The 25,622-nt window shown below is 42.9% G+C and overlaps 1 protein-coding gene across 2 annotated transcripts in view; it reads left to right on the top strand.

The window, feature by feature from the left end:
• mus301 (mutagen-sensitive 301) overlaps positions 1 to 25,622 on the top strand; it is a 433,219-nt gene that overhangs the window by 26,234 nt on the left and 381,363 nt on the right. For both annotated transcript variants that reach the window (XM_068393102.1, XM_068393101.1), the window contains exons 2-6: positions 11,457 to 12,800; positions 14,854 to 15,024; positions 15,155 to 15,327; positions 15,894 to 15,991; positions 24,970 to 25,148. In XM_068393102.1, the coding sequence (XP_068249203.1) occupies positions 11,510 to 12,800; positions 14,854 to 15,024; positions 15,155 to 15,327; positions 15,894 to 15,991; positions 24,970 to 25,148 (1,912 nt within the window). In that variant the 5' untranslated portion in view covers positions 11,457 to 11,509. The remainder of the gene's footprint in view (positions 1 to 11,456; positions 12,801 to 14,853; positions 15,025 to 15,154; positions 15,328 to 15,893; positions 15,992 to 24,969; positions 25,149 to 25,622) is intronic.

The following is a 25,622-nucleotide window of genomic DNA, read 5'->3' on the forward strand; positions in this document are numbered from 1 at the left end:
CAGAGGCTACAGCAAGAGAAGTACCTTTATTGAAGGAGTGGATATCACCCACGCAAAAATAAGGAAAGTAATCCAGAAACTCTAAAAGAACAAATCAACCGGTCCAGATGGGATACATCCAAGGATTGTAAAGGAACTGATGGAAGAACTATTGGAACCACTTAGGATATTGTTCAACAGCTCACTACAGGAGGGTGTGGTACCAGAGGAATGGAGAATTGCACATATTACTGCCTTATTCAAAAAAGGAAAGAAGAAAGATCCTGGAAATTACAGACCGGTCAGCCTTACAAGTGTCATTTGTAAGCTTATGGAATCACTACTCAGAGAAGAAATATTAACACATATGAAGAAAAACAACATGTTTAGCAAGAGACAGTTTGGATTTATATCTGGGAGATTAACAGCATTACAGCTCATTAAAGTGTTGGATAACTGGACGTGTGCACTTGATGAGGGATGGCAGTGGATGTGGTTTACTGTGACTTCATGAAGGCTTTTGACCGCGTACCACACAAAAGGCTGATGAAAAAAGTTGCCAGCTATAATATCCAAGGGAAGTTACTGAACTGGATCCAGGGTTTCTTAACAGGGAGAAGGCAGAGGGTTTTAGTGAATGGTGAGGCATCAGATTGGGAAGAGGTTATTAGTGCAGTACCCCAGGGCTCGGTACTGGGTCCTTTGCTGTTTGTTCTGTTCATAAATGATCTACCTGAAGTGGTTAAGCACGGCAGCGAGGTGTTTTTGTATGCTGACGACACTAAAGTGTTCAGGAGGATTCAGGATGTGGAAGATTGCAACAGACTGCAGGGGGACCTAGACGAGCTTAGAAAATGGACAGAGAAATGGCTTTTGTTCTTCCATCCAGAGAAGAGCAAATACATGAGAATTGGCAACATCTCAGTAGACGATAATGGCTACATCATGTACAACAACATCAGCAAGACCAGGACGGAAAGAGACATTGGTGTAGTCATAGACGACAAACTTACTTTTGCTGACCATCTGGCTGAGAAAATAGAGAAGGCAAATAAGATAGTGGGCCTCATTAGGAGGATTTTTGTACACCTGGAACCGGCAACATTTAAGCCTCTCTTCACATCCTTGGTACGGCCACACCTAGAATATCCCAACCAAGTGTGGTGCCCACATCTTATCAAGGATATCGATGCAATAGAAAATGTGCAAAGGAGAGCATCGAAACTGGTGCCATGTCTCAAGGAACTGCCATATGAGGAGAGACTTAAGAGATTAGATCTATCATCATTAGCGTACAGGAGATCGAGAGGAGATCAGATTGAAACATTTAAGATCGTCAACAACAAGTATGATAAGGAGTGTACTGAGGGTCTTTTCAGGATGAGGGAGGATAGTGTGACAAGGGGCCATGATAAGAAATTATTCGAGACAAGAGCCAGGCTGAACAGTTGCAAATACTCCTTCCCTAACCGTGTGGTTAACGTTTGGAACAATTTGCCGGACGAGGTGGTACACTCAGAGACAGTGACACAGTTTGAGTCAAGACTTGATAAATTTTGGAAAACACAGGATAAAAAATTCAATTATAAAGCTCTGATAAACACCACGTGCCACCGCTACCCACATAGTGTCCTGGCTACCATACTGGAGCCACAGGCCCCCTAGGGCCTCTTCCAGGAAAACGTCTGTAAGAATCTGTATGTATTATTATGTCTAACTTAGAATACGTCAGTGTAAAGGGGGTGGTGGTCGCAGGGGACGCAACCCACGTTAGATAAGGACATGGCTTGTAGTTTAGGTTAGTTGATGTCCATTATTAATCAATGTGTGAAGAACTAGCCGCTGATATACAAAGGCTCAGATATCTGGAAGTTCCTGTGCCATGTTAATTGTCTTTATTATTCCAATGAATCTGATGCCATTAGCTTTTCTATTTGTCTTAGCCTACGGCCCTTGGGTATTGCAGGCCTGCTCGGGTTAAATTTTAATAGTAGATATATGATATATACTTTAATTTATATTGAAAAACATGAACGATATATCTATTGAACTAGTTATCTTATGTTATATCCATTTATGACCATGAGTTTTCATACTGCTCGACCCCATTTATAAACCGTTATGGTTTTAATTTTGTGTAAATGGAGTGTATGTATGATGACAGCCATGCTACATAACTCTATTACAGTACTGTATTTTCAACCCTATCACCAAGAATACGGCAGTCTAAGGAGGGTTCGCAGCGGGACCGGCTGGCGTGCGTAAGGCCCCTGTTAGATAAGTAGGTAAGGGTACAGCTTGTAGGTTAGGTAGGGAAGTATGAGTTAACCCCCGCAAGACGCGGTAAATTTGAACGGCGGGTGGTACGTACGTAGCTAAAATTGATACGCTGATATGTATGGGTTACGTACACTTCATTATTTGTAGTTATTTGTTAATATCTTCCTTATTACTTACTATTTTCACTTCAAATAAATTTCAAGTTCACGGCAGAACGTTTCTGTATGAAATGGACACCTTTTAAATTGTATTATTCCCTTCTCAATATTTTTTCTAGATTTTCCTTTATTATTCAAAATTTGGTCAATATTCCCAGCGTTAATGCAGACAAATTTTGTATCCTAATTTCATAAATTACTGCATGATCAATTTACATAAACTCATTGCCATAATATTCCAAATTTATTTGTTATTCAGGGGAAAGCAAAAGCAGATGGATATAGAACATTTTTATAGTATAATTCATAACTACTCAATAGACTGGCACTCAACGCAAAACACCTCTGAACGTATGTGAAATATGCCTTGTTCAGTAACACAGCACAAACAAGCATTGGTATATATATATATATATATATATATATATATATATATATATATATATATATATATATATATATATATATATATATATATATATAAAAGAACGTGAGTACAAGCACATGTTCATTTATATATCTAGATGTGATACAGTATACTAAACAAAAGAAAGGAAATATAATGTACATCCATAAGTCGGTACTTACTCTTGGTTCTTCTTATGATATGAAGCAAAGCTTGCAGCATGCAATAATTACGAAAAATAAGAATTATGATAAAGATTATCACTCGAAACCAAGACGCCAACCATGATATCTCAATGTTCGTTTGAAAAAATATTAGCTTTTGCTACGAATTCACTTATATGATATACGAATTATTCCATTACTGGTAATTACTGTTATCACTTTATCATGTCTCTATCCCATATTAACCTGTATTAATTACAAAAATAACGATAAAAGATAATAGTTATCGAGAGCCGGTCCCGCAACACTCAAAACCAATGCGGAGACTGAAGATTTCCCGGGAATAATTGCTTTTCTCCACGTCAGAAACCTTTTAACCAATTAAGTAACGGGATTTTAATGACGTCATTGTGATGTAATAACATTTAGCCAATGACACTGAAGTATTGATACGGCATCAGAGAGCTTGGTACTGGTGTAGGAAATCTGTCTCTGAAAGTATCGGCGCGCGGTTCAAATCGTGCCACTAAAGTGGCTCAGCGTCGGGAGGTGGAAAGCCAGAAAAGTGGCTCCTCGTCTTTTGGGGGTTAAGTGATATTCTATGCATTAGTGAAATTGACCGTCGTAATACAAAGGCTTTAGAGGAACAAATAGGTATAAGAATATTCATTCAGAAACCTAAGATAAGCCTAAAGGTACAAAATCAAAAGGTTTTTTTTTTTACATATTATAACCTAAATTGTTACAGTTCAAGCTTGATCCATTTATTTAAACTTGAAATTAAGAGTCGGACAGCCCTCACTGCCCACTACCTCCACGTTCCTGGAGACATTCTCTCTTAGTTCTGTGGTGGCTGGTTGTGTGGTTGCTGCACAACAAGTGGTTTGAGTATCTCGATATCCTTGATGGATAAGTAGCAGAGGGTTGAGGGCAAAGGTTACCCAGGATTAGTCTGTGATGAATGCATTAGAATGCTTGGCTCTTTCTTTTTTCCTTCTTCCTGTCTCTTGGGGAATCAGCACCCAAGGTCCCCTGTAGGTAGAACTATTTTCCTTGTATAGCCTAGTATTGAAATAATACTTGCTGTGTCCCCATGCCCTTAGCGAGGGGGATTGGGTAACATCTATGGTACCCTCGGAAGATTCCTATGACTCAAAGAACTCTTACCTAGACCAGTCACATTGCTAGTATCACAAACATGCAACTTGCGTAGGCCGCTGGCCATGCGTAGCACGGTTCTTGCGAGTAGGAGGGTTCCTACTAGTTATAGGGAAATCCCTGGTTAATGCCAAGAAGCCAATTGGCACGGACTTCTACCCTTCTAAGGAGTAAGTCATTTCCTATAAATAGCGTTGGTTTGTATTAGCGACGGAACAAATGACAAATTTGGAAGTAATTTGTAATTTCCAATATTAAACTTACCCGGTGATCATATAGCTGTCAGCTCTGCTGCCCGACAGAAAAACCTAAGGACAAAATACGCCAGCGATCGCTATACAGGTGGGGGTGTACATCAACTGCGCCATCTGTCGAGCAGATACTAAGTACTCCAATGTCAACAAAGAACCAATTTTCTCTCTGTCGTGCCACCGGCAAGACCTACTAAATACGCTCTTGTTTTCTGGATTGATTTTCACGTTATTTGGTGAAGTATTCATTTCTGGTTATTAGCTATCGCTGTGCAGAAGTTATCTTCAATACTTCCTTGCATTCTTTTATTGAATTTTGGATTATTTGTTGACGACTTGGATAGATTTTGAATTCCCCCTTTGACTAATTCAAGATGTCTGACCCTTCTCAAGTCCCCAAGTACAGGAAGTGTAGCGCTAGGGACTGTTCAAGGCGTCTTCCGAAGGCCTCTATCGATCCTCACACCATTTGTTCCAATTGTAGGGGTAAAGCCTGTCAATTGGAAGATCGATGTGAGGAATGCGTTGGGCTTTCGGAATTCGATTTTCAAGAATTCCTGAAATATGCACGTAGGCTAGAGAGAGATAGAGTAAGGAGGAGTTCGTCTCGCTCAGTTGATTTGTCCTCTCCCCATGCCCCACAACCTATTCCTTCCCCTGTAGTGGTTGCACCCGACCCCCCTGCTAGCTCTCATCAACCTTCGATGGCAGATATGATGCGTGCCATCCAGGCTCTGGGTGAGAGAGTCGAGTCATTGGCGAATGACCGTAATCAACTCATGGCTGACGTCAGGGAGTTGAAAGGTAAAAGTGCAGTGGGAAGTGAAGTGAGTGTTAGTGCAGTGAAAAGTGTCAGTGTTACGCATGAGGGTGCGTCTGTTCGTGCCTGTCGTCCTCCCAGTCCGGGACCTCTTGCAAGCTCCCAAGCCCAGGGGAGAAGCAATGTCGTACGACCAAAGGGTTCGACAGGCTTTAATCAGCGGACAGACGTTCCCTCCGTGGTTTCGGACGTATCTTGCCTAGATCGTCCCACCCACAAGAAGACGAGTGAGCCCGTTCATTCCTCGTCTGCGAAGAGGTTTCACGCCAGAAACGATGGACCAAGGTCTCACGGCCTCTTAAACGCAAGGTCCCTTCCGAGCAAGTCCAACGGCCCAGGTGTAGCCACTGGGTCAGTTCGGACTCGCTGCAGTCCTCCGGGTGGTCTCCGCTATCCGACCACAGTCAGGAGTAGACGCTTTGCGTCCCCACTCAGCTATGGTTGTTGCCAGTTCTCAGACTGACCAACAGTTCCATGACGTTGGGTCCAGTACAGCCACGCATGCACCCGTGCTGCCAGACTCAGCAGATCAGCTTTTACCTACTCCTTTGCCGCTTCCTCCTCAACATTCAGACGATGGACTCTCTGATGATGACGACGCTGCACATCTTGACGACCAACACTCGGACATCGACGAACCCAAGACCACGCCTCCCTCCTTAGACTTTAGGAAAGTGCTTGCGCTGTTCAAGGATTTATATCCGGATCAGTTTGTGTCTGCAGCACCACGCTCGCCTCCCTCTGAGTTCGCTTTAGGCATGCAGTCAGCAGCACCTGCCTTTACGAAGCTCGTACTCGCTCGCTCGTCCAAGAGAGCTTTAAGGGTACTGGGAGAGTGGTTGCAGTCCAAAAAGCAACTTGGGAAGACAACCTTCATGTTTCCCCCGGCCAAGCTTGCTTCCAGATCTAGCGTCTGGTATGCCACGGGAGAAGTTCTCGGCTTGGGAGTTCCTGCCTCTGCCCAGGGCGACTTCTCAAGTCTGGTAGACTCTCCCCGCAGGCTGGCTATGAGACGCTCCAAAATTTGCTGGACTCCTTCGGATATGGACCATCTTATGAAAGGAGTTTTCCGTGCATTCGAAGTCTTTAACTTCTTGGACTGGTGTTTGGGAGCGTTGAGCAGGAAGACCTCCCCTTCTGATAAGGAAACTTCCATGCTCATTATGTCCTGCATGGACAGCCATACGGGATGGTTCTAGTGAGCTTGCGGCTTCTTTCGTGTCCGGGGTCCTCAAGAAGCGGGATCACCTTTGCTCCTTCTTGTCAGCTGGAGTCACCCCATGTCAAAAGTCGGAGCTTATGTTTGCTCCTCTCTCGAAGTGCCTCTTCCCTGAGGAGTTGATCAAGGAGATTGCCGCCTCCTTGATCCAGAAAGACACTCATGACCTGGTTGCGTCATCCGCACGCAAAGCCACCCCTTTGCCATCTGTGCCTAGACCCAGGTTGGACACTCCAGCATCAAGATTCATTCCGCCCTTTCGTGGCAGAGCCGCCAGCAGAGGAGGTGCTCGTGCCGAAGGTCAACGCGGGAGCAAGAAGAAGGGTTCCAAGTCCTTTAAAGGCAGAGTCTGACTGCCACCTTCTTCAGACAGCAGTGGGAGCCAGGCTCAAGAACTACTGGCAGGCCTGGGAGAACAGGGGCGCAGACGCACAATCTGTGAAGTTACTCAGAGAGGGGTACAAGATTCCATTCTTGCGCAAGCCCCCTCTAGCAACAACTCCCATCGACCTCTCTCCCAGGTACAGAGAGGAGGACAAGAGACTAGCTTTGCAGCAAGAGGTGTCTCTCTTACTACAAAAGGGAGCGGTAGTCAAAGTCCGGGACCATCAATCCCCGGGCTTCTACAACCGTCTCTTCTTAGTGGCGAAGAAGACAGGTGGGTGGAGGCCGGTGCTAGACGTCAGTGCCCTGAATGTCTTTGTCACAAAGCAAACGTTCGCCATGGAGACGACAAAGTCGGTTCTAGCATCGGTCAGGAAGGAAGACTGGATGGTCTCGTTGGACCTAAAGGACGCTTACTTTCACGTCCCCATCCACCCAGATTCCCAACCTTTTCTAAGGTTCGTTTTCGGGAAGGTGGTATACCAGTTTCAAGCCCTGTGCTTTGGCCTAAGCACGGCTCCTCTTGTTTTTACGAAACTGATGAGGAATATTGCCAAATTCCTGCATTTAGCAGACATCAGAGCCTCCCTCTATTTGGACGACTGGCTTTTAAGAGCTTCGTCAAGTCGTCGCTGTCTGGAGAATCTAAAGTGGACTCTGGAACTGACCAAGGAATTGGGTCTCCTGGTCAATATGGAAAAGTCCCAACTCGTCCCATCCCAAACTATAGTGTACCTAGGTATGGAGATTCAGAGTCAAGCTTTTCGGGCTTTTCCGTCGGCCCCCAGAATCAGTCAAGCCCAAGAATGCATCCAGAACATGCTGAAGAAGGACCGATGTTCAGTCAGACAGTGGATGAGTCTGATAGGGACGCTTTCATCACTGGAACAGTTCATCGCGTTAGGGAGACTCCACCTCCGACCCCTTCAATTTCACCTAGCTGTTCACTGGAGAAAGGACAAGACGCTAGAAGCGGTCTCGATTCCTATTTCCGAGAAGATGAAGTCTGCACTGACTTGGTGGAAGAACAACATTCTCCTCAGAGAGGGTCGGCCACTGGCTGTTCAGACCCCCAACCACATTCTCTTCTCGGACGCATCGGACACGGGCTGGGGTGCGACATTGGACGGTCGGGAATGCTCGGGCACGTGGAATGCGGATCAAAGATCATTACACATCAACTGCAAGGAGCTACTGGCAGTTCATCTGGCCTTGAGAAGCTTCAAGTCCCTCCTTCTAGGCAAGGTGGTGGAGGTGAACTCCGACAACACCACAGCCTTGGCGTACATCTCCAAGCAAGGAGGGACTCATTCGAGGACGCTGTACGAGATCGCAAGGGACCTCCTCACCTGGTCAAGAGATCGAAACATTTCGCTAGTAACGAGGTTCATTCAAGGCAGCATGAATGTCATGGCAGACCGCCTCAGCCGGAAGGGTCAAATCATCCCAACAGAGTGGACCCTTCACAAGAATGTATGCAAGAGACTATGGGCCTTGTGGGGTCAGCCTACCATAGATCTGTTTGCAACCTCGATGACCAAGAGGCTCCCAGTTTATTGCTGACCGATCCCGGACCCAGCAGCAGTTCACATAGATGCCTTTCTTCTGGATTGGTCCCATCTAGACCTTTATGCATTCCCCCCGTTCAAGATTGTCAACAGAGTACTGCAGAAGTTCGCCTCTCACGAAGGGACAAGGTTGACGTTGGTTGCTCCCCTCTGGCCCGCGAGAGAATGGTTCACCGAGGTACTGCAATGGCTAGTAGACGTTCCCAGAACACTTCCTCTAAGAGTGGACCTTCTGCGTCAGCCGCACGTAAAGAAGTTACACCCAAGCCTCCACGCTCTTCGTCTGACTGCCTTCAGACTATCGAAAGACTCTCGAGAGCTAGAGGCTTTTCGAAGGAGGCAGCCAGAGTGATTGCTAGAGCAAGGAGGACATCCACTCTTAAAGTCTACCAGTCGAAGTGGGAAGTCTTCCGAAGCTGGTGCAAGTTGGTCTCAGTATCCTCAACCAGTACCTCTGTAACTCAGATAGCTAACTTCCTTTTATACCTAAGGAAGGAAAGATCTCTTTCAGCTCCCACGATCAAGGGTTACAGAAGCATGTTGGCAGCAGTCTTCCGTCACAGAGGCTTAGATCTTTCCAACAACAAAGATCTACAGGACCTCCTTAAGTCTTTTGAGACCTCGAAGGAGCGTCGGTTGGCCACACCAGGTTGGAACTTAGACGTGGTACTAAGATTCCTTATGTCAGAAAGGTTCGAACCACTTCAATCAGCCTCTTTTAAAGATCTCACTTTGAAGACCCTTTTCCTCGTCTGCTTGGCAACAGCTAAAAGAGTCAGTGAGATACACACCTTCAGCAGGAACAATGGATTTACATCTGAAACGGCTACATGTTCCTTACAGCTTGGTTTTTTAGCCAAAAACGAACTTCCTTCTCGTCCTTGGCCCAAATCGTTCGATATTCCAAGCCTGTCTAATTTGGTTGGAAATGAACGAGAAAGAGTCCTATGCCCTGTAAGAGCTCTTAAGTACTATTTGAGACGTACCAAACCATTAAGAGGACAGTCAGAAGCTTTATGGTGCGCTATTAAGAAACCCTCTTTACCTATGTCGAAGAATGCAGTTTCTTATTATATCAGACTTTTGATTCGAGAAGCTCATTCCCATCTGAATGAGGAAGACCTTGCTTTGCTGAAGGTAAGGACACATGAAGTTAGAGCTGTCGCAACTTCAGTGGCCTTCAAACAAAACAGATCTCTGCAGAGTGTAATGGATGCAACCTATTGGAGAAGCAAGTCAGTGTTCGCATCATTTTACCTTAAAGATGTCCAGTCTCTTTACGAGAACTGCTACACCCTGGGACCATTCGTAGCAGCGAGTGCAGTAGTGGGTGAGGGCTCAACCACTACATTCCCATAATCCCATAACCTTTTTAATCTTTCTCTTGAAATGTTTTTTTATTGTTGTTTTTTGGGTTGTACGGAAGGCTAAGAAGCCTTTCGCATCCTGGTTGATTTGGCGGGTGGTCAAATTCTTTTCTTGAGAAGCGCCTAGATTAGAGGTTTTGATGAGGTCCTTTAGTATGGGTTGCAACCCTTCATACTTCAGCTCCTAGGAGTCGCTCAGCATCCTATGAGGATCGCGAGGCTCAGTAAGGAAGACGTACTTAAAAAGGCAGAGTAATTGTTCAAGTCGACTTCCTTACCAGGTACTTATTAATTTTATGTTTGTTATTTTGAATAACTGCTAAAATGAAATACAAAATACTTAGCTCTTAATGTTAACATATATTGCTGGTCTCTACCCACCCCCCTGGGTGTGAATCAGCTATATGATCACCGGGTAAGTTTAATATTGGAAAATGTTATTTTCATTAGTAAAATAAATTTTTGAATATACTTACCCGGTGATCATAGATTAAAGGACCCTCCCTTCCTCCCCAATAGAGACCCAGTGGACCGAGGAGAAAATCGGTTCTTTGTTGACATTGGAGTACTTAGTACCTGCTCGACAGATGGCGCAGTTGATGTACACCCCCACCTGTATAGCGATCGCTGGCGTATTTTGTCCTTAGGTTTTTCTGTCGGGCAGCAGAGCTGACAGCTATATGATCACCGGGTAAGTATATTCAAAAATTTATTTTACTAATGAAAATAACATTTTTCCTAATGATACAAGCCTGTAGCTTTTTATACAAATAGACACGCCAGCACCTATCCCCCTAGAAGTCCTACCTCCAAGCAAAAATAGTTACTCAGCCCAGGTGTGTGATTGAGCGGGGTAGCAAACTACACCCCACCCCCCTTTCCCACTAACTAGTGGATGGATAGTTAACAGTCGCTAAAAATCTTATGGCTCGTTTTTTAGCTTCGCTGAAAGTAATATCCCCTATAAATAGCTACAAGTTTCTATTGTTAAGAAAAATATAAATGACTCTCAAATTTTTCATGTTGGAGGTTGAATGTGAGGTGCCCGGGACACACCTCAAAAGCCTATCCTAAATCTGCCACTTCCTATAGGAATTGATTCGTAAATGGTTTGATTTAGGTTACAATTGGATAACTGGCTGGAACTTTTTTTTCTGGAAAGCCTGTGATAACAAATGTGGTAATTGATTGTAATTGCTGTAAGGGTGTTTGGGTTTAATGAAGGAAGAACGAAACTATAAAAGTTAGATTGAAAAGGACAAATTTTTCTGTGGACTTAGCACTTATAGTGTTGACCAGGTGTGTAAGGTAGTAACTTTTACTGGGTTAAATCTGCTGTTGTAGTAAAGACTACAGTATTGTATTTTTCTGATAGTCATCAGTCATGCTCAAGTTATTTAGTGAAAAACAGCTTACAGTATTAGCAAAGAAATGTGGATTGTATAAACAGAAACATTTGAAAAAATTATTTCATGAATACAAATCATTGCCTGCAGTGCCTCACATTAAACTTAAAAAACCAAAGGACAAGAAACAAATTTTTACCATAAGAATTTATAGATATTCAATGTCGGTATAAATGACAGTAAGAATTTGAATTTTAAAGTGAATTGATGTATGGTAGATTAAAGTTATATGTAAGTTTATTAAATTATGAAATTGTTACAATTTGTATTTGTTTTAATCTTTTTCCTCTTTTCAGATTAAGACCTTCATGTACTGTCAACCGATGGAGAGCTGAAAACGTAATCAAATATGCAGAGGTCTTGCGTGACTTCCCCTCCTAATAGGAGGTCTACTCGCAGGTCTGCAAGTTTTAAAGATTATGACGACAAAAAACAAGAAATATCTAAGGAGAATTGTGAAGAGGGAGAAGATGAGAAAGAAATTAAAATGGCTTCACCTATTCTTGGTACGAAAAAGCAGTTTACGAAAGGCACATCCTTTTCATCACAAGCAACTTTCTTACGTAGTGATGGGGTAGCTAATCATTCTTCTAGTCCACTGCGTGGAAGGAAATGTGCTTTATCAGTAAAAAGGTTGCTCTCTTCCCCAACTTCCTCCAGTGATCAAGGCTCAGTACATAGAAAAACTATTCAAAGAAGTGAAGTATCCCCTTGTGATAAGAGAACACAAAACAGAGGATGCAGCTATCCCAAAAAAGCTGATCTTAGCCCTGTTTTATCAAGGAATTCCCTGTTAGTTGAAAGTCCATTATCCTCTTTTACAAATAAAGAGGACTCCCTGATTGAAAGCATTGACTTTGATGAACTTGATTCAATGTGTCTCTCTGTTATGTCCACTCCAAAGAGTAGCGTATCATTTAGGAAGAATAAAAAGGTCAAGGTTTCTGAAAGAGAATGTACTCCAAAGAGGATTGTAAATTCATTAAAGGAAAACGACAAGGATCATTTATCTGTAAAACCGATCAACTCTACGCAAAAACGTACATCAAAGGAGTCTCCTAGAAATTCCCGTACAGTAAGTAAAAACTGTAAGAAAGTTATATATAAATCTTGTAAAGAAAATGATGGTGAATCATGTAGTAAAAGAACTGAAGAGTCTGCAATTCCTGAACATGTGCATAATACCAGTGGTGTAAGTCTCCTTGGGGAATTTGGCGATGAGGATTCCCCTGACCTTTTTGAAGCAACTCCCTCTTCAAATAATTACATTGTCAGTAATAGTAAAGGAAACAATTTTGAAAGTGAAACTGACCTCTTCAGCGATGATATTGACCTGTTTCAGGACAGCTCAGACAGTAAGAATAAATGTGAAGCAAAGAATGAAAACCAACAGAAAAATAAAGAAATTGTAAAAAATAACTTAATTTCAAAGAATTTGGAGGCTGAGTCAAAGAATTTCCCGGTACCTAGAGAGCCAATGTCAACATGTGCATCTTCAATTGTATCAAGCACAAGAAATGTTACTGGAGAATCCTATTCAGACGATTCTCAAGTTAGTTTTAGCAGCACCATGGAATCGCAGCCTTTGATTGCACGCCTTCAAGGTAGATTGGATGGTCATCAGTCTTCTCAAACTTGTGGTGAGTATAACATACTGTGTCGTTTGTGAATGAGATGATAATGTAAATCAGATTTTAGATTGTTTTGGTAAATCTTGCTTAATATGGATATATATACTATAAGGTTCCAAGTATAACCATGTTGACAGAAAGAGAAGATATTAGAGTTTATTCTGGATTTAAACTATCCTGCTCAAAGTGGTACACCCTCTTACCATCAGGTGACTTATCAGTTAGCATTTGTTTATAAAGCTATTCCCACTTTTGCTTATATTGCCAGCTATGTTACATTTTTAGCTATTGATAACAGTCAGAAATTATGTTATCTAGATTCAACGCTTAGTATCATTGATTGTTATTGATTCTTTATTTGTTTGTTAGATAGGATATTTTCATCTTCTCAGTCTTATAAGATCAGGTTCTGTGTTGGTTTATTTCAAGACTTGTATGTGTAATGTAAAGTAATGTCACTTATAGTGTATACCTTATCAGATAATGAGACACTATATTTTTTTTTGAGATTTAGAAATAGGAGGAGAAAAAGACAATACTTAACAAAAATTTCAAAAGAGCTAGGAAGAAAGTATTGATATTGTTGATTTGTCAGACAGTAGTGAGACTGCACACTCAAAGAGGATGTGTTTTTTCTATTCAACTCGCTTTTCTATGGTATTTTCTTGATGTGGTATCACACACACTGCATGCATGAATGTGAGACACTTACAAAAGGCTTCACCGAGTTGTAAACTAATTTCTTCAATGTTTTGAATGGGGTGTTTCATATTGGATTTCTGTGATGCCATGAACAGGAGTTGACTGTTAGGCTTCATGTAATGACAGAGGGGAACCAATCTGTCAGTGTCTTTGCTATGACATTAATTTCCTTGCTAACTGCCCCCTGCAATATTAGATCTGCTTCTCCCTCTACATGCTTTGTGGATAACCCCTGCTTCTGTTCTGTTTTGTTTCTCTTCCTCTTGTTTTGTTAAAGTTTTCATAGTTTATATAGGAGATATTTATTTTAATGTTGTTACTCTTCTTGAAAATTTTATTTTTCTTTGTTTCCTTTCCTCACTGGGCGATTTTCTCTGTTGGAGCCCCTGGGCTTATAGCATCCTGCTTTTCCAGCTAGGGTTGTAGCTTAGCAAGTAATAATAATAATAATAATAATAATAATAATAATAATAATAATAATTGCAGCCAGGAAGTCAGTAAAACCTTGTTTTGTGTTTGTGATTTACTAAAAAATGACTCCGAATTTCCAAAGATTAAAACTCGAGAAAGTGACAGATTAACCCTTTTACCCCCAGGCTATTTGGAAATTTCCAACCCTTAACCCCCAGGGGTTTTTTTTTTTCCCAGCACATTTTGCATTATATATTTTTTAAATTGCTCTAAAAGCCTTAATTTTTGTCATAGAGAGGTCAGGTTGGTCTCATTCTCTTGGAAAATGCCTGAATTTTTTCAAAAAATTATCAAAAATATGAAGAAAAAAAAAATTTTATAGCATTTTTTTGCAAGGACGTACCGGTACGTCCATGGGGGTAAAGGGATGGCTTTTATGAAACGTACCAGTACGTCCTTTGGGGGTAAAAGGGTTAATATCTGGGGCAACAATTACGATCCTGACACCTTTTTGATGAGTCTCGCATTTTGTTGATGCCCTATTGCTGTACTCATCAAAGACTACATTAGTATTTTTGTTTTTCTTGACAAGAGTAACATACTTTCATGCACTATCTTTGTATCCTGTGGTCTATTTGATGCATTGGAACAATGGTCAATGCTCAAAAGCAGAAATTGGCTCAATTTGACTTGAAGTGAATTTGCCATGACATCTGCAAGCTGAGGCTTAGTGGCATTTTTAGATCTTACTTTATATGAGTGGCATGTATGACAAAATATACTGTATTTTATTTGGTGAAACCCAGTCTTTTTTTAAAACTTCTCATCTGTACTCATACTTTTTAAACATAAGACTTACCAGGTAGTTATATATATAGCTTACGTCTCTACTGGGCAAGTATGTTCAAAAATTTATTTTATAATGAAAATACCATTTTCTACCTTCCAGCTGTAATACAAACAGAAAATGAACGTCGAGCTGAATTAGTGGAGGCAGCTGTGAAAGAAGCAGAGAAAATTCATAAGTCAGGGGATGAATTTGAACTTGGACCCTTTTTTGGTCTGCCATCTTTAGCAGCTGACGTACTCAGAAAGCAGCGTGGAATTTTGGATCTTTACGGTGAGAATTAATGCTTCTTGGTAATGGTATTGGGAGTTGGCTATCTCATTTGCTACAATATAATTGTTTACATAGGTAAGATTCTTTACAATAGTGTAATGGTTTTTTATTTTTCTATTTAATTTTAAAGATTGGCAGAAGAACTGTATTTTGGAGGGTATTGGCTCAAGAAACCTCTTGTTTTCATTGCCAACTAGTGGTGGGAAAACCCTCGTTGCTGAAATTCTGATGCTGAGGCAGTTATTGTTAAAGAAGAAAGATACCCTCTTCATTTTGCCCTATGTTGCTCTTGTACAAGAAAAGGTAAGGCATTCAATTTTGAAAAGGCAATTTCTATACAATCAAAACACATTGGATTTCGTTGGGAGAGTATTGTATCTTGTTATTTTAATGTTCAAGATTATGTAATCTGTTTACCCCTTTTACCCCCAAAGGACGTACTGGTACGTTTCACAAAAGCCATCCCTTTACCCCCATGGACGTACCGGTACGTCCTTGCAAAAAAATGCTATAAAAATTTGTTTTTCATATTTTTTGATAATTTTTTTTGAGAAAATTCAGGCATTTTCCAAGAGAATGAGACCAACCTGACCTCTCTATGACAAAAATTAAGGCTGTTAGAGCAATTTAAAAAAAATATACTGCAAAATGTGCTGGGAAAAAATAACCCCCTGGGGGTTAAGGGTTGGAAATTTCCAAAAACCCCGGGGCTAAAAGGGTTACGAGGTTAATCAACTTTTCAGGGTAAATTATTTAGGTCAAAATACACATTCTAGAGTAAAATCACTTGACTCTTAATACATTAGTATACTTTATATATTTCATACTGTTGCTTGTTTAGCAGTCTGAATAAATTTGATGCTTTTCAGGTCCATGGAATATCCCCATTTGGTGTTGAATTAGGATTTCTTGTAGAGGAATATGCAGGAAGTCGAGGCAGTTTCCCACCTAAGAGTGGCAGGAGAAAGTGAGTACTGTACTTTAGTCTATTTGTCATGATGTAGGCCAGCTCTGTAAGAATCAAGATTGACTCGTTTGGGTGGTAATTCTTCTCCTCCAATGAAAATTGTCTTGATGTATAATTCAGCTATACAGTGAATTCTCCTTATCAGCTGTCATCATGTTCCGAGCATGAAAATCTGCAGATAATAGGGAATATACACTCTAAGGATGATTTTTTTTTCTGATTTTTAATATTTACTTGAATGTACATACATACATACATATACCAAGGCACTTCCCCCAATTTTGGGGGGTAGCCGACATCAACAAAGAAACAAAAACAAAAAGGGGACCTCTACTCTCTACATTCCTCCCAGCCTAACAAGGGACTCGACCGAGTTCAGCTGGTACTGCTAGGGTGTCACAGCCCACCCTCCCACATTATCCACCGCAGATGAAGCTTCATAATGCTGAATCCCCTACTGCTGCTACCTCCGCGGTCATCTAAGGCATCGGAGGCAGCAGCAGGGCCTACCGGAACTGCGTCACAATCGCTCGCTATTCATTCCTATTTCTAGCACGCTCTCTTGCCTCTCTCACATCTATCCTCCTATCATCCAGAGCTTCCTTTACTCCATTCATCCACCCAAACCTTGGCCTTCCTCTCGTACTTCTCCCATCAACTCTTGCATTCATCACCTTCTTTAGCAGACTTGAATGTAATAATTGTAATTAAAATATAGAATAAACTACAGCAGCAAATGTTCTGTACTATAATACTAATAATATACAGTGACCCCTCGCTACTTCACAGTTCAACTATCGCAAATTTATGACTTTGCGGACTTTTTAATATATGTAAGTATGGGAATGTAAGAGAGGCAAGAGAGCGTGCTAAAAATAGGAATGAATGGCAAGCGATTGTGACGTAGTTCTGGTAGGACCTGCTGCTTCCTCTGGTGCCTTGGATGACCGCAGAGGTAGCAGCAGTAGGGGATTCAGCGTTATGAAGCTTCAACTGTGGTGGATAACGGGGGAGGGTGGGCTGTGGCACCCTAGCAGTACCAGCCGAACTCAGTTGAGTCCCTTGTCAGGCTGGGAGGAGCGTAGAGAGGAGAGGTCCCCTTTTTTGTTTCATTTGTTTGATGTCGGCTACCCCCAAAAATTGGGGGAAGTGCCTTGGTATATGTATGTATGTATGTATGTATGGAAAACATATCACAGATTTCTGAAAAATGCTAGAGAAATCGTGATATATGAACACCCAAAATTTCTCATTAAATCCATTAAAGTAATGATAAATACTATTTCCTAGTCTAGGATCGAGAAAATATGTGTAAAAAAAAAAAAAAACTATCTGTGCATGTTACACAGTACACTGTAAGCATTACAAGGGAGTCTGTGTAGCCTCCATAAGGCCCTTTGCAATGCCATTTTTTATACTTTACTGCCATTTTAATAGTTAAGTTTCACCACACACTGAATGGCCTATGTGGCCCCAGATTGAGGCAGTGTGGTCCAAATTGCAAAAATGTGCTTTCATTTAAAGTGTTAGATAGTGAAGGAATTCCACTTATACATTTTACATTGTCACCCTAAAGATAGTGAAGGAATTCCACTTGTACATTTTACATTGTCACCCTAAAGATAGCGAAGGAATTCCACTCGTACATTTTACTTTGTCACCCTAAAGATAGCGAAGGAATTTCACTTGTACATTTTACATTGTCACCATAAAGATAGTGAAGGAATTCCACTCGTACATTTTACATTGTCACCCTAAAGATAGTGAAGGAATTCCACTCGTACATTTTACTTTGTCACCCTAAAGATAGCGAAGGAATTCCACTTGTACATTTTACTTTGTCACCCTAAAGATAGCGAAGGAATTCCACTTGTACATTTTACTTTGTCACCCTAAAGATTGTGAAGGAATTCCACTTGTACATTTTACATTGTCACATTAATTCCAATCTGGTCCAGATCTATCTGTTCCCCTCATAATATGCTTTGCCAATGATTGTTTTCCTGCTAATTCTATATCTTCTACTACTGTTGAGAGCTCCACTCCATTTCTTATCATTTGTCCAAAGCATTTATCTGACATCTCATTCCTCAGCTACTACTACTTTTTGTTTTTAAATATTTAACTTAGCTGGTGAATATATAATAGCTGCAACTCTGCGGCTCGACAGAAAACACACTCAAAAAACTCGCGAGCGATTGCTATGAATGTTGCGGGTGTGCCCACCAGCGCCAACTGTCGGCCAGATACCACTCTTGCATGTAAACAAAACCTTCAATTCTTCTCTGTCGACGTTGACGACAAGACGTATTCATACTCGCTGTAGAACCTGGAGTTTTCTCAACATATTTGGTGAAGTACTTCATTTTGGTTTGAGCTTTCGCAGTGCAGGTGTTTTTCCTCAACATAAACTCTTGAACTCTTTATTGAATCAGATTATTTGTTGATGACTTGGATTGTTTTTGGAATTTTCTTTGACTAATTCAAAATGGCTGACCCTTCTCAAGTACCTAGATTTCGAAAGTGTAATGCTAGGGACTGTAATAGGCGTCTTCCAAAGGCTTCTCTCGACCCACATACTGTTTGTTCCAATTGTCGGGGTAAAACCTGTCAATTGGGAGATCGGTGTGAGGAATGCGTGGGCCTTTCGGAATTCGATTGGCTCGAATACGATAAATATGCACGTAGACTAGAGAGAGATAGGGTAAGGAGGAGTTCATCTAGGTCTGTAGATTTTTCCTCTCCACATGCCCCTGAACCTAATCCTTCCCCTGTAGTGGTTGTTCCTAACCCCCCTTCTAGCACTCAGGAACCGTCTATGCAAGACATGTTACGTGCTATTCATGCCTTGGGGGAAAGAGTTGAAGCGTTAGCAACTGATCGTAATCAACTCATGGCTGACGTGAAGGAACTTAAGTGTCATAGTGCCACGGCGGAAAGTGGGAAAGTGATTAGTGCGCAAAGTGTTGTGAACAGTGTTGCGACCGAGGGTTCGTCTGTTCGTGCCTGTCGTTCACCTAGTCCGGGACCTCTTGCAAGCTCCCAAGCCCAGGGGAGAAGTAATGTCGTACGACTTATGGGTTCGAGAGGCCTTGATCAGCGAACAGACGTTCCCTCTATGGTATCAGGCGTATCTCACCAAGATCGCCCCTACCATAAGACGAGAGAGCCCATTTTTTCCTCGTCTTCCGAAGGCTTTTCACGCAAGAAACCGTGGAGCAAGGTTTCTAGGCCTCTTAAACGGAAGTCGGTCCCTTCTGGACAGGTCCAACGTCCTGGATGTAGTCATTGGGACAGTTCGGACCCGTTGCAGTCATCGGATGACTGCTCGCCGCCTAAGCAAGGCAAAGTTGTGCCGTCTCAGATGCTAACCCCGTCGGTTACCGCACCCATTCCCGTGGACCCAAAATGGGTTATACTGCAGGACATGCAGTCTAAGCTTGCGTCCCTTATGGAAGACTACAATGCCGATAAGGTTTCCGTTGAGCCTAGCCGTTTATCTCATCGAGATCCTGGCCTTCAGCCACCCAAACGTTCATTTGTGCGTCCTGTTGACGCTGGTGTAGCCAAGTCACGTCAAGCAGTTGGGGTAGAACCACACTCGATGCGATCTCGTGTGGATTTTCAGCCGCATTTGGACGTTAGGCAACTTGCTGATGCGCCTGGTGACGTTCAGGACGTTCGCCAACCATCGGAGTTGACTTGTTTTGACGCTGAGCGTCAACTTCCGCAACCTAGAGTTGTTTTGACTGCTCAGACTAGGCGGTCTAAGCAGTCTCGGGTGGACGCTGTGCGTCCTCACGCACCTGTTGTTGTTGACAGTTCCCAGACTATCAAGCAGTTACAGGACGCTGCGTCCTGGTCCGCCACTTATGCACCAGTGCGGGTGGACGCTGCGTGTCAAGCATTGCCACCCCCTTTGCTTGTTTCTCATCAGTTGTCAGATGAGGAACTTTCGGATGAGGACGTTGCTGACCCTCAGCCTGAGGATCATCCTTCAGATATTGATGAACCAAGAGCAGTTCCGCCATCTATGGACTTTAAGAAAGTCATGCTCATTTTTAAAGAGTTGTTTCCCGAACACTTTGTCTCTGTGGCTCCTCGTTCGCCGCCGTCTGAGTTTGTTTTAGGCGTACCTGCTGACATGCCAGCCTTTACAAAACTTGTACTCTCTCGCTCGTCCAAGAGAGCTTTACGGCTTTTAGGCGATTGGTTGGAAACCAAGAGGAGTTTAGGGAAGACGGCCTTTGCCTTCCCCCCATCTAAACTCTCGTCTAGATCGAGCGTCTGGTATGCCACGGGAGAAGTTCTCGGCTTGGGAGTCCCTGCCTCTGCCCAGGGCGACTTCTCAAGCCTTGTAGACTCTCCCCGCCGCCTAGCCATGAGACGCTCGAAGGTTAGTTGGTCATCCTCGGACCTTGACCATCTACTGAAAGGCATTTTTAGAGCTTTTGAAGTTTTCAACTTCCTTGACTGGTGTTTGGGAGCCTTGAGTAGGAAAATCTCATCTGCTGATAGAGATGTCTCCTTACTCATTATGTCCTGCATGGATAAAGCCATCCGCGATGGATCCAATGAGCTCTCCTCCTCGTTTACTTCAGGAGTCCTTAAGAAGCGAGAGTCTCTTTGCTCTTTTCTGTCGGCAGGAGTTACTCCCTGTCAAAGATCTGAGCTACTCTTTGCCCTCTTATCAAAGTTTTTGTTCCCTGAACTTTTGGTTAAGGACATAGCTTTGTCACTCGTGCAGAAGGACACCCATGACTTGGTAGCGTCCTCTGCTCGCAAAGGGACTCCTTCGACTTCCTTTTCTGCTAGACCAAGGATAGACACTCCAGCGTCCAGGTTTATTCCGCCCTTTCGTGGCAGAGCTCCCAGCAGGGGAAGTACTCGTGCCGAAGGAAAGAGAGGAAAGAGGAAAGGAGCCAAGTCCTCACGTGGCACAGTCTGACTGCCCGCAGCTTCAGACAGCAGTAGGTGCCAGACTCAAGAACTTCTGGCGAGCCTGGGAGAAGAGAGGCGCAGACCAACAGTCTGTGAGGTTGCTCAGAGAGGGGTACAAAATTCCATTTGTACACAAACCTCCTCTAGCGACTTCCCCCATCGATCTCTCTCCCAATTACCGAGAGGAATCAAAGAGACAAGCCCTGAAACTAGAAGTGTCTCTTTTGCTAGAGAAGGGAGGGGTGGTCAAAGTCTCGGACCTTCAATCACCGGGGTTTTACAACCGTCTCTTCCTAGTACCGAAGAAGACAGGAGGTTGGAGACCGGTGCTAGACGTCAGTGCTCTGAACGTCTTTGTCACGAAGACAAAGTTCACCATGGAGACCACGAAATCAGTCTTAGCAGCGGTCAGAAAGGGAGACTGGATGGTCTCTCTCGACCTAAGAGACGCATACTTCCACATCCCCATTCACTCAGATTCCCAACCTTTTCTGAGGTTTGTTTTCGACAATGTGGTGTACCAGTTTCGGGCCCTGTGCTTTGGCCTAAGTCCTGCTCCTCTCGTGTTTACGAGGCTTATGAGGAATGTGGCAAAATTCCTCCATTTATTGGGAATCCGGGCCTCCCTTTACTTGGACGACTGGATTCTCAGAGCCTCGTCCAGTCATCGCTGTCTGAAGGATCTCAATTGGACATTGGATCTGACCAAGGAATTGGGACTTTTGGTCAACATGGAAAAGTCGCAGCTGATTCCATCCCAAACTATACTGTATTTAGGGATGGAGATTCGCAGTCCAGTTTTTCGGGTTTTTCCGTCTGCCCCCCGAATAGATCAAGCCCTGCTCGTAATCCAAAAGATGTTGAAGAGAGAACGTTGCTCAGTCAGGAATTGGATGAGTCTAGTAGGAACTCTATCATCCCTGGAGCAGTTTGTCTCGCTAGGAAGGCTACACCTCCGACCTCTCCAGTTCCATCTAGCTTTTCACTGGAAAAAGGACAAGACGCTAGAGGCGGTCTCAATCCCGATTTCCGAAACAGTAAAGGCATGCCTGAATTGGTGGAAAGACAATATCAGTCTAAGAGAGGTACTTCCCCTAGCAGTTCAGAAACCAAACCACGTTCTATTCTCAGACGCATCGGATTTGGGTTGGGGTGCGACCCTGGACGGTCGGGAATGCTCAGGTCTGTGGACCTCAAGTCAGAGGAGCATGCACATCAACGGCAAGGAGCTTTTGGCAGTCCACCTGGCCTTGATGAACTTCGAGAGTCTCCTTCGAAACAAAGTGGTGGAGATCAACTCGGACAATACCACAGCCTTGGCTTACATTTCCAAGCAAGGAGGCACCCACTCCCTGACACTGTACGAGATCGCAAGGGACCTGCTCATTTGGTCAAGAGATCGAGGCATCTCCCTGGTAACGAGGTTTATCCAGGGCGACTTGAACGTCTTAGCAGATTGCCTCAGTCGGAGGGGTCAGGTAATTCCTACAGAATGGACCCTCCACAAGGACGTGTGCAAGAGGCTTTGGGCGACTTGGGGTCAACCCACCATAGACCTCTTTGCAACCTCGATGACCAAGAGGCTTCCAATCTATTGCTCTCCAGTCCCAGACCCAGCAGCAATACATATAGACGCTTTTCTCCTAGATTGGTCTCACCTAGACCTATATGCATTCCCACCATTCAAGATTGTCAACAAGGTACTGCAGAAATTCGCCTCTCACGAAGGGACAAGGTTGACGTTAGTTGCTCCCCTCTGGCCCGCGAGAGAATGGTTCACCGAGGTACTTCGATGGCTGGTAGACTTTCCAAGAAGTCTTCCTCTAAGAGTAGACCTGTTACGTCAGCCCCACGTAAAGAAGGTACACCAAGGCCTCCACGCTCTTCGTCTGACTGCCTTCAGACTATCGAAAGACTCTCTAGAGCTAGAGGCTTTTCGAAGGAGGCAGCCAGTGCGATTGCAAGAGCGAGGAGAGCTTTTACCATTAGAGTTTACCAATCGAAGTGGGAAATCTTCCGAGACTGGTGCAAGTCAGTATCCGTATCCTCGTCCAGTACCTCTGTAGCCCAAATCGCTGATTTTCTCTTATACCTGAGAAGGGTTCGCTCCCTGTCAGCTTCCACGATCAAGGGCTACAGGAGCATGTTGGCTTCGGTCTTCCGGCATAGAGGCTTAGATCTTTCCAACAATAAAGATCTACAAGATCTCCTTAAGTCTTTCGAGACTTCTAAGGAACGTCGTTTGGCTACTCCTGGATGGAACTTAGACGTGGTCCTAAGGTTCCTCATGTCAGACAGGTTTGAGCCTTTACATTCAGCCTCCCTGAAGGATCTCACTCTTAAGACTCTTTTCCTGGTGTGCTTGGCCTCGGCTAAAAGAGTCAGTGAGCTTCATGCCTTCAGCAAGAACATCGGTTTTTCGACAGAAAAAGCCACTTGTTCTCTTCAACTTGGTTTCCTGGCCAAGAATGAACTGCCTTCTCGTCCTTGGCCTAAATCTTTTGATATTCCTAGCTTATCAGAGATCGTAGGCAACGAACTAGAGAGAGTATTATGTCCCGTTAGAGCTCTTAAGTTCTATTTAGCTCGTACTAAGCCTTTACGAGGTAAATCTGAAGCGTTATGGTGTTCGGTTAAGAAACCATCCTTACCTATGTCAAAGAATGCTTTGTCATATTTTATCAGATTTTTAATACGAGAAGCCCATTCCCACTTGAGTGAGGAAGACCGATCTTTGCTTAAGGTTAAGACGCACGAGATTAGAGCTATAGCAACCTCCGTGGCCTTCAAGCAAAATAGATCTCTGCAAAGTATCATGGACGCGACCTTTTGGAGAAGCAAGTCAGTGTTCGCGTCATTTTACTTGAAAGATGTCCAGACTCTTTACGAGGACTGCTACACACTGGGTCCATTCGTAGCAGCGAGTGCAGTAGTGGGTGAGGGTTCTACCACTACACTTCCCTAATTCCAATATCCTTTTTAATCTGTCTCTTGAAATGTTTTTAATATTGTTTTATGGGTTGTTCGGAAGGCTAAGAAGCCTTTCGCATCCTGGTTGATTTGGCGGGTGGTCAAAGTCATTTCTTGAGAGCGCCCAGATTAGAGGTTTGATGAGGTCCTGTTGTATGGGTTGCAGCCCTTGATACTTCAGCTCCTGGGAGTCTTTCAGCATCCTAAGAGGATCGCTGGGCTCCGTGAGGAAGACAGACTTACAAGGCAGAGTAATCGTCTAAGTCAAATTCCTTACCAGGTACCTATATATTTTGGTTTTGTTATATTGATAACTGTCAAAAAAACTCTTAGCTTATACGCTGTAAACTTAATTAACTCTGGTCTCTACCCACCGCCTTGGGTGTGAATCAGCTATTATATATTCACCGGCTAAGTTAAATATTTAAAAATGATATTTTAATTATAAAATAAATTTTTGAATATACTTACCCGGTGAATATATAAATTAAAGACCCTCCCTTCCTCCCCAATAGAGACGCAGCGGGACGAGAAGAATTGAAGGTTTTGTTTACATGCAAGAGTGGTATCTGGCCGACAGTTGGCGCTGGTGGGCACACCCGCAACCTTCATAGCCATCGCTCGCGAGTTTTTTGAGTGTGTTTTCTGTCGAGCCGCAGAGTTGCAGCTATTATATATTCACCGGGTAAGTATATTCAAAAATTTATTTTATAATTAAAATATCATTTTTTGTTATATGCTGAGAAAGATATCCATGTTTTCTACCTGAATTGTGTTTTTATCATGAAATATGCATGCATGTATTGGATAAGGATGCTTTATTTTATCCCAATTTTCCAGCCATTTACTGTACCAATTATTCAGTACCTTCATCTGCAATAGGTGATTTGTTAAGCCTCCTGAATAAATATCTACTTTTAATTTTTTGTCTGTGAAATTACTGTATATACTGTATTTTATTGAGTTTCCTCCTTTCAGTATTCCCGAGTCATTGAAAAAGGTTAGCATAATTTGACTGGAGTTTTATTTTGTCCAGTGTTAGTGATAGAGTATTTTGTATTTTTCAGGCGTGTTCTATACATTGCCACTATTGAGAAAGCCTCAGGATTGGTGAACTCGCTTCTTGAGAATGGACGAATTGGAGAACTTGGCTTAGTTGTTGCAGATGAACTGCACATGATGGGAGAAAAAGGTGGTCGGGGAGCAATATTGGAAGGAACTCTTACAAAGTTGAGATATGCAGCACGTAAGTGTTTGTTCAGTAATGGTGTTGCAATAGTTTTGTTCATAAATTACTGTTATGGAAACATGATTTCTCTTGAAAGAATTATTTTAGATTTGTATATCTATCATAAACCTTCAGCTGCTAAATCCTTACATTCTCGCATTTCTAGTCGCTCGTTTAGACATTTAATTTGTGTCATGTAAAGAAGAAAATTTCACATTGAACAAGTTGCTGTGTGTATATGATTAGGTATTTTGTGAGTTTTATTCGTTAGTTAAACGAAGAGAGAGAGAGAGAGAGAGAGAGAGAGAGAGAGAGAGCTTGAGCTTGAGCTTGGAGTCGAATGGCACTCGAAAGCCAATGTTTGTGAAAAGCGCTTATGTTGTGTTTAGCGATGCATAACAGGCCCCAAACGATGAAAACACATCGCGGCCAAATCTCTCTCTCTCTCTCTCTCTCTCTCTCTCTCTCTCTCTCTCTCTCTCTCTTTCTTTA

Source organism: Palaemon carinicauda, chromosome 19, assembly GCF_036898095.1.
Source record: "Palaemon carinicauda isolate YSFRI2023 chromosome 19, ASM3689809v2, whole genome shotgun sequence".
NCBI classification, from domain to species: domain Eukaryota; kingdom Metazoa; phylum Arthropoda; class Malacostraca; order Decapoda; family Palaemonidae; genus Palaemon; species Palaemon carinicauda.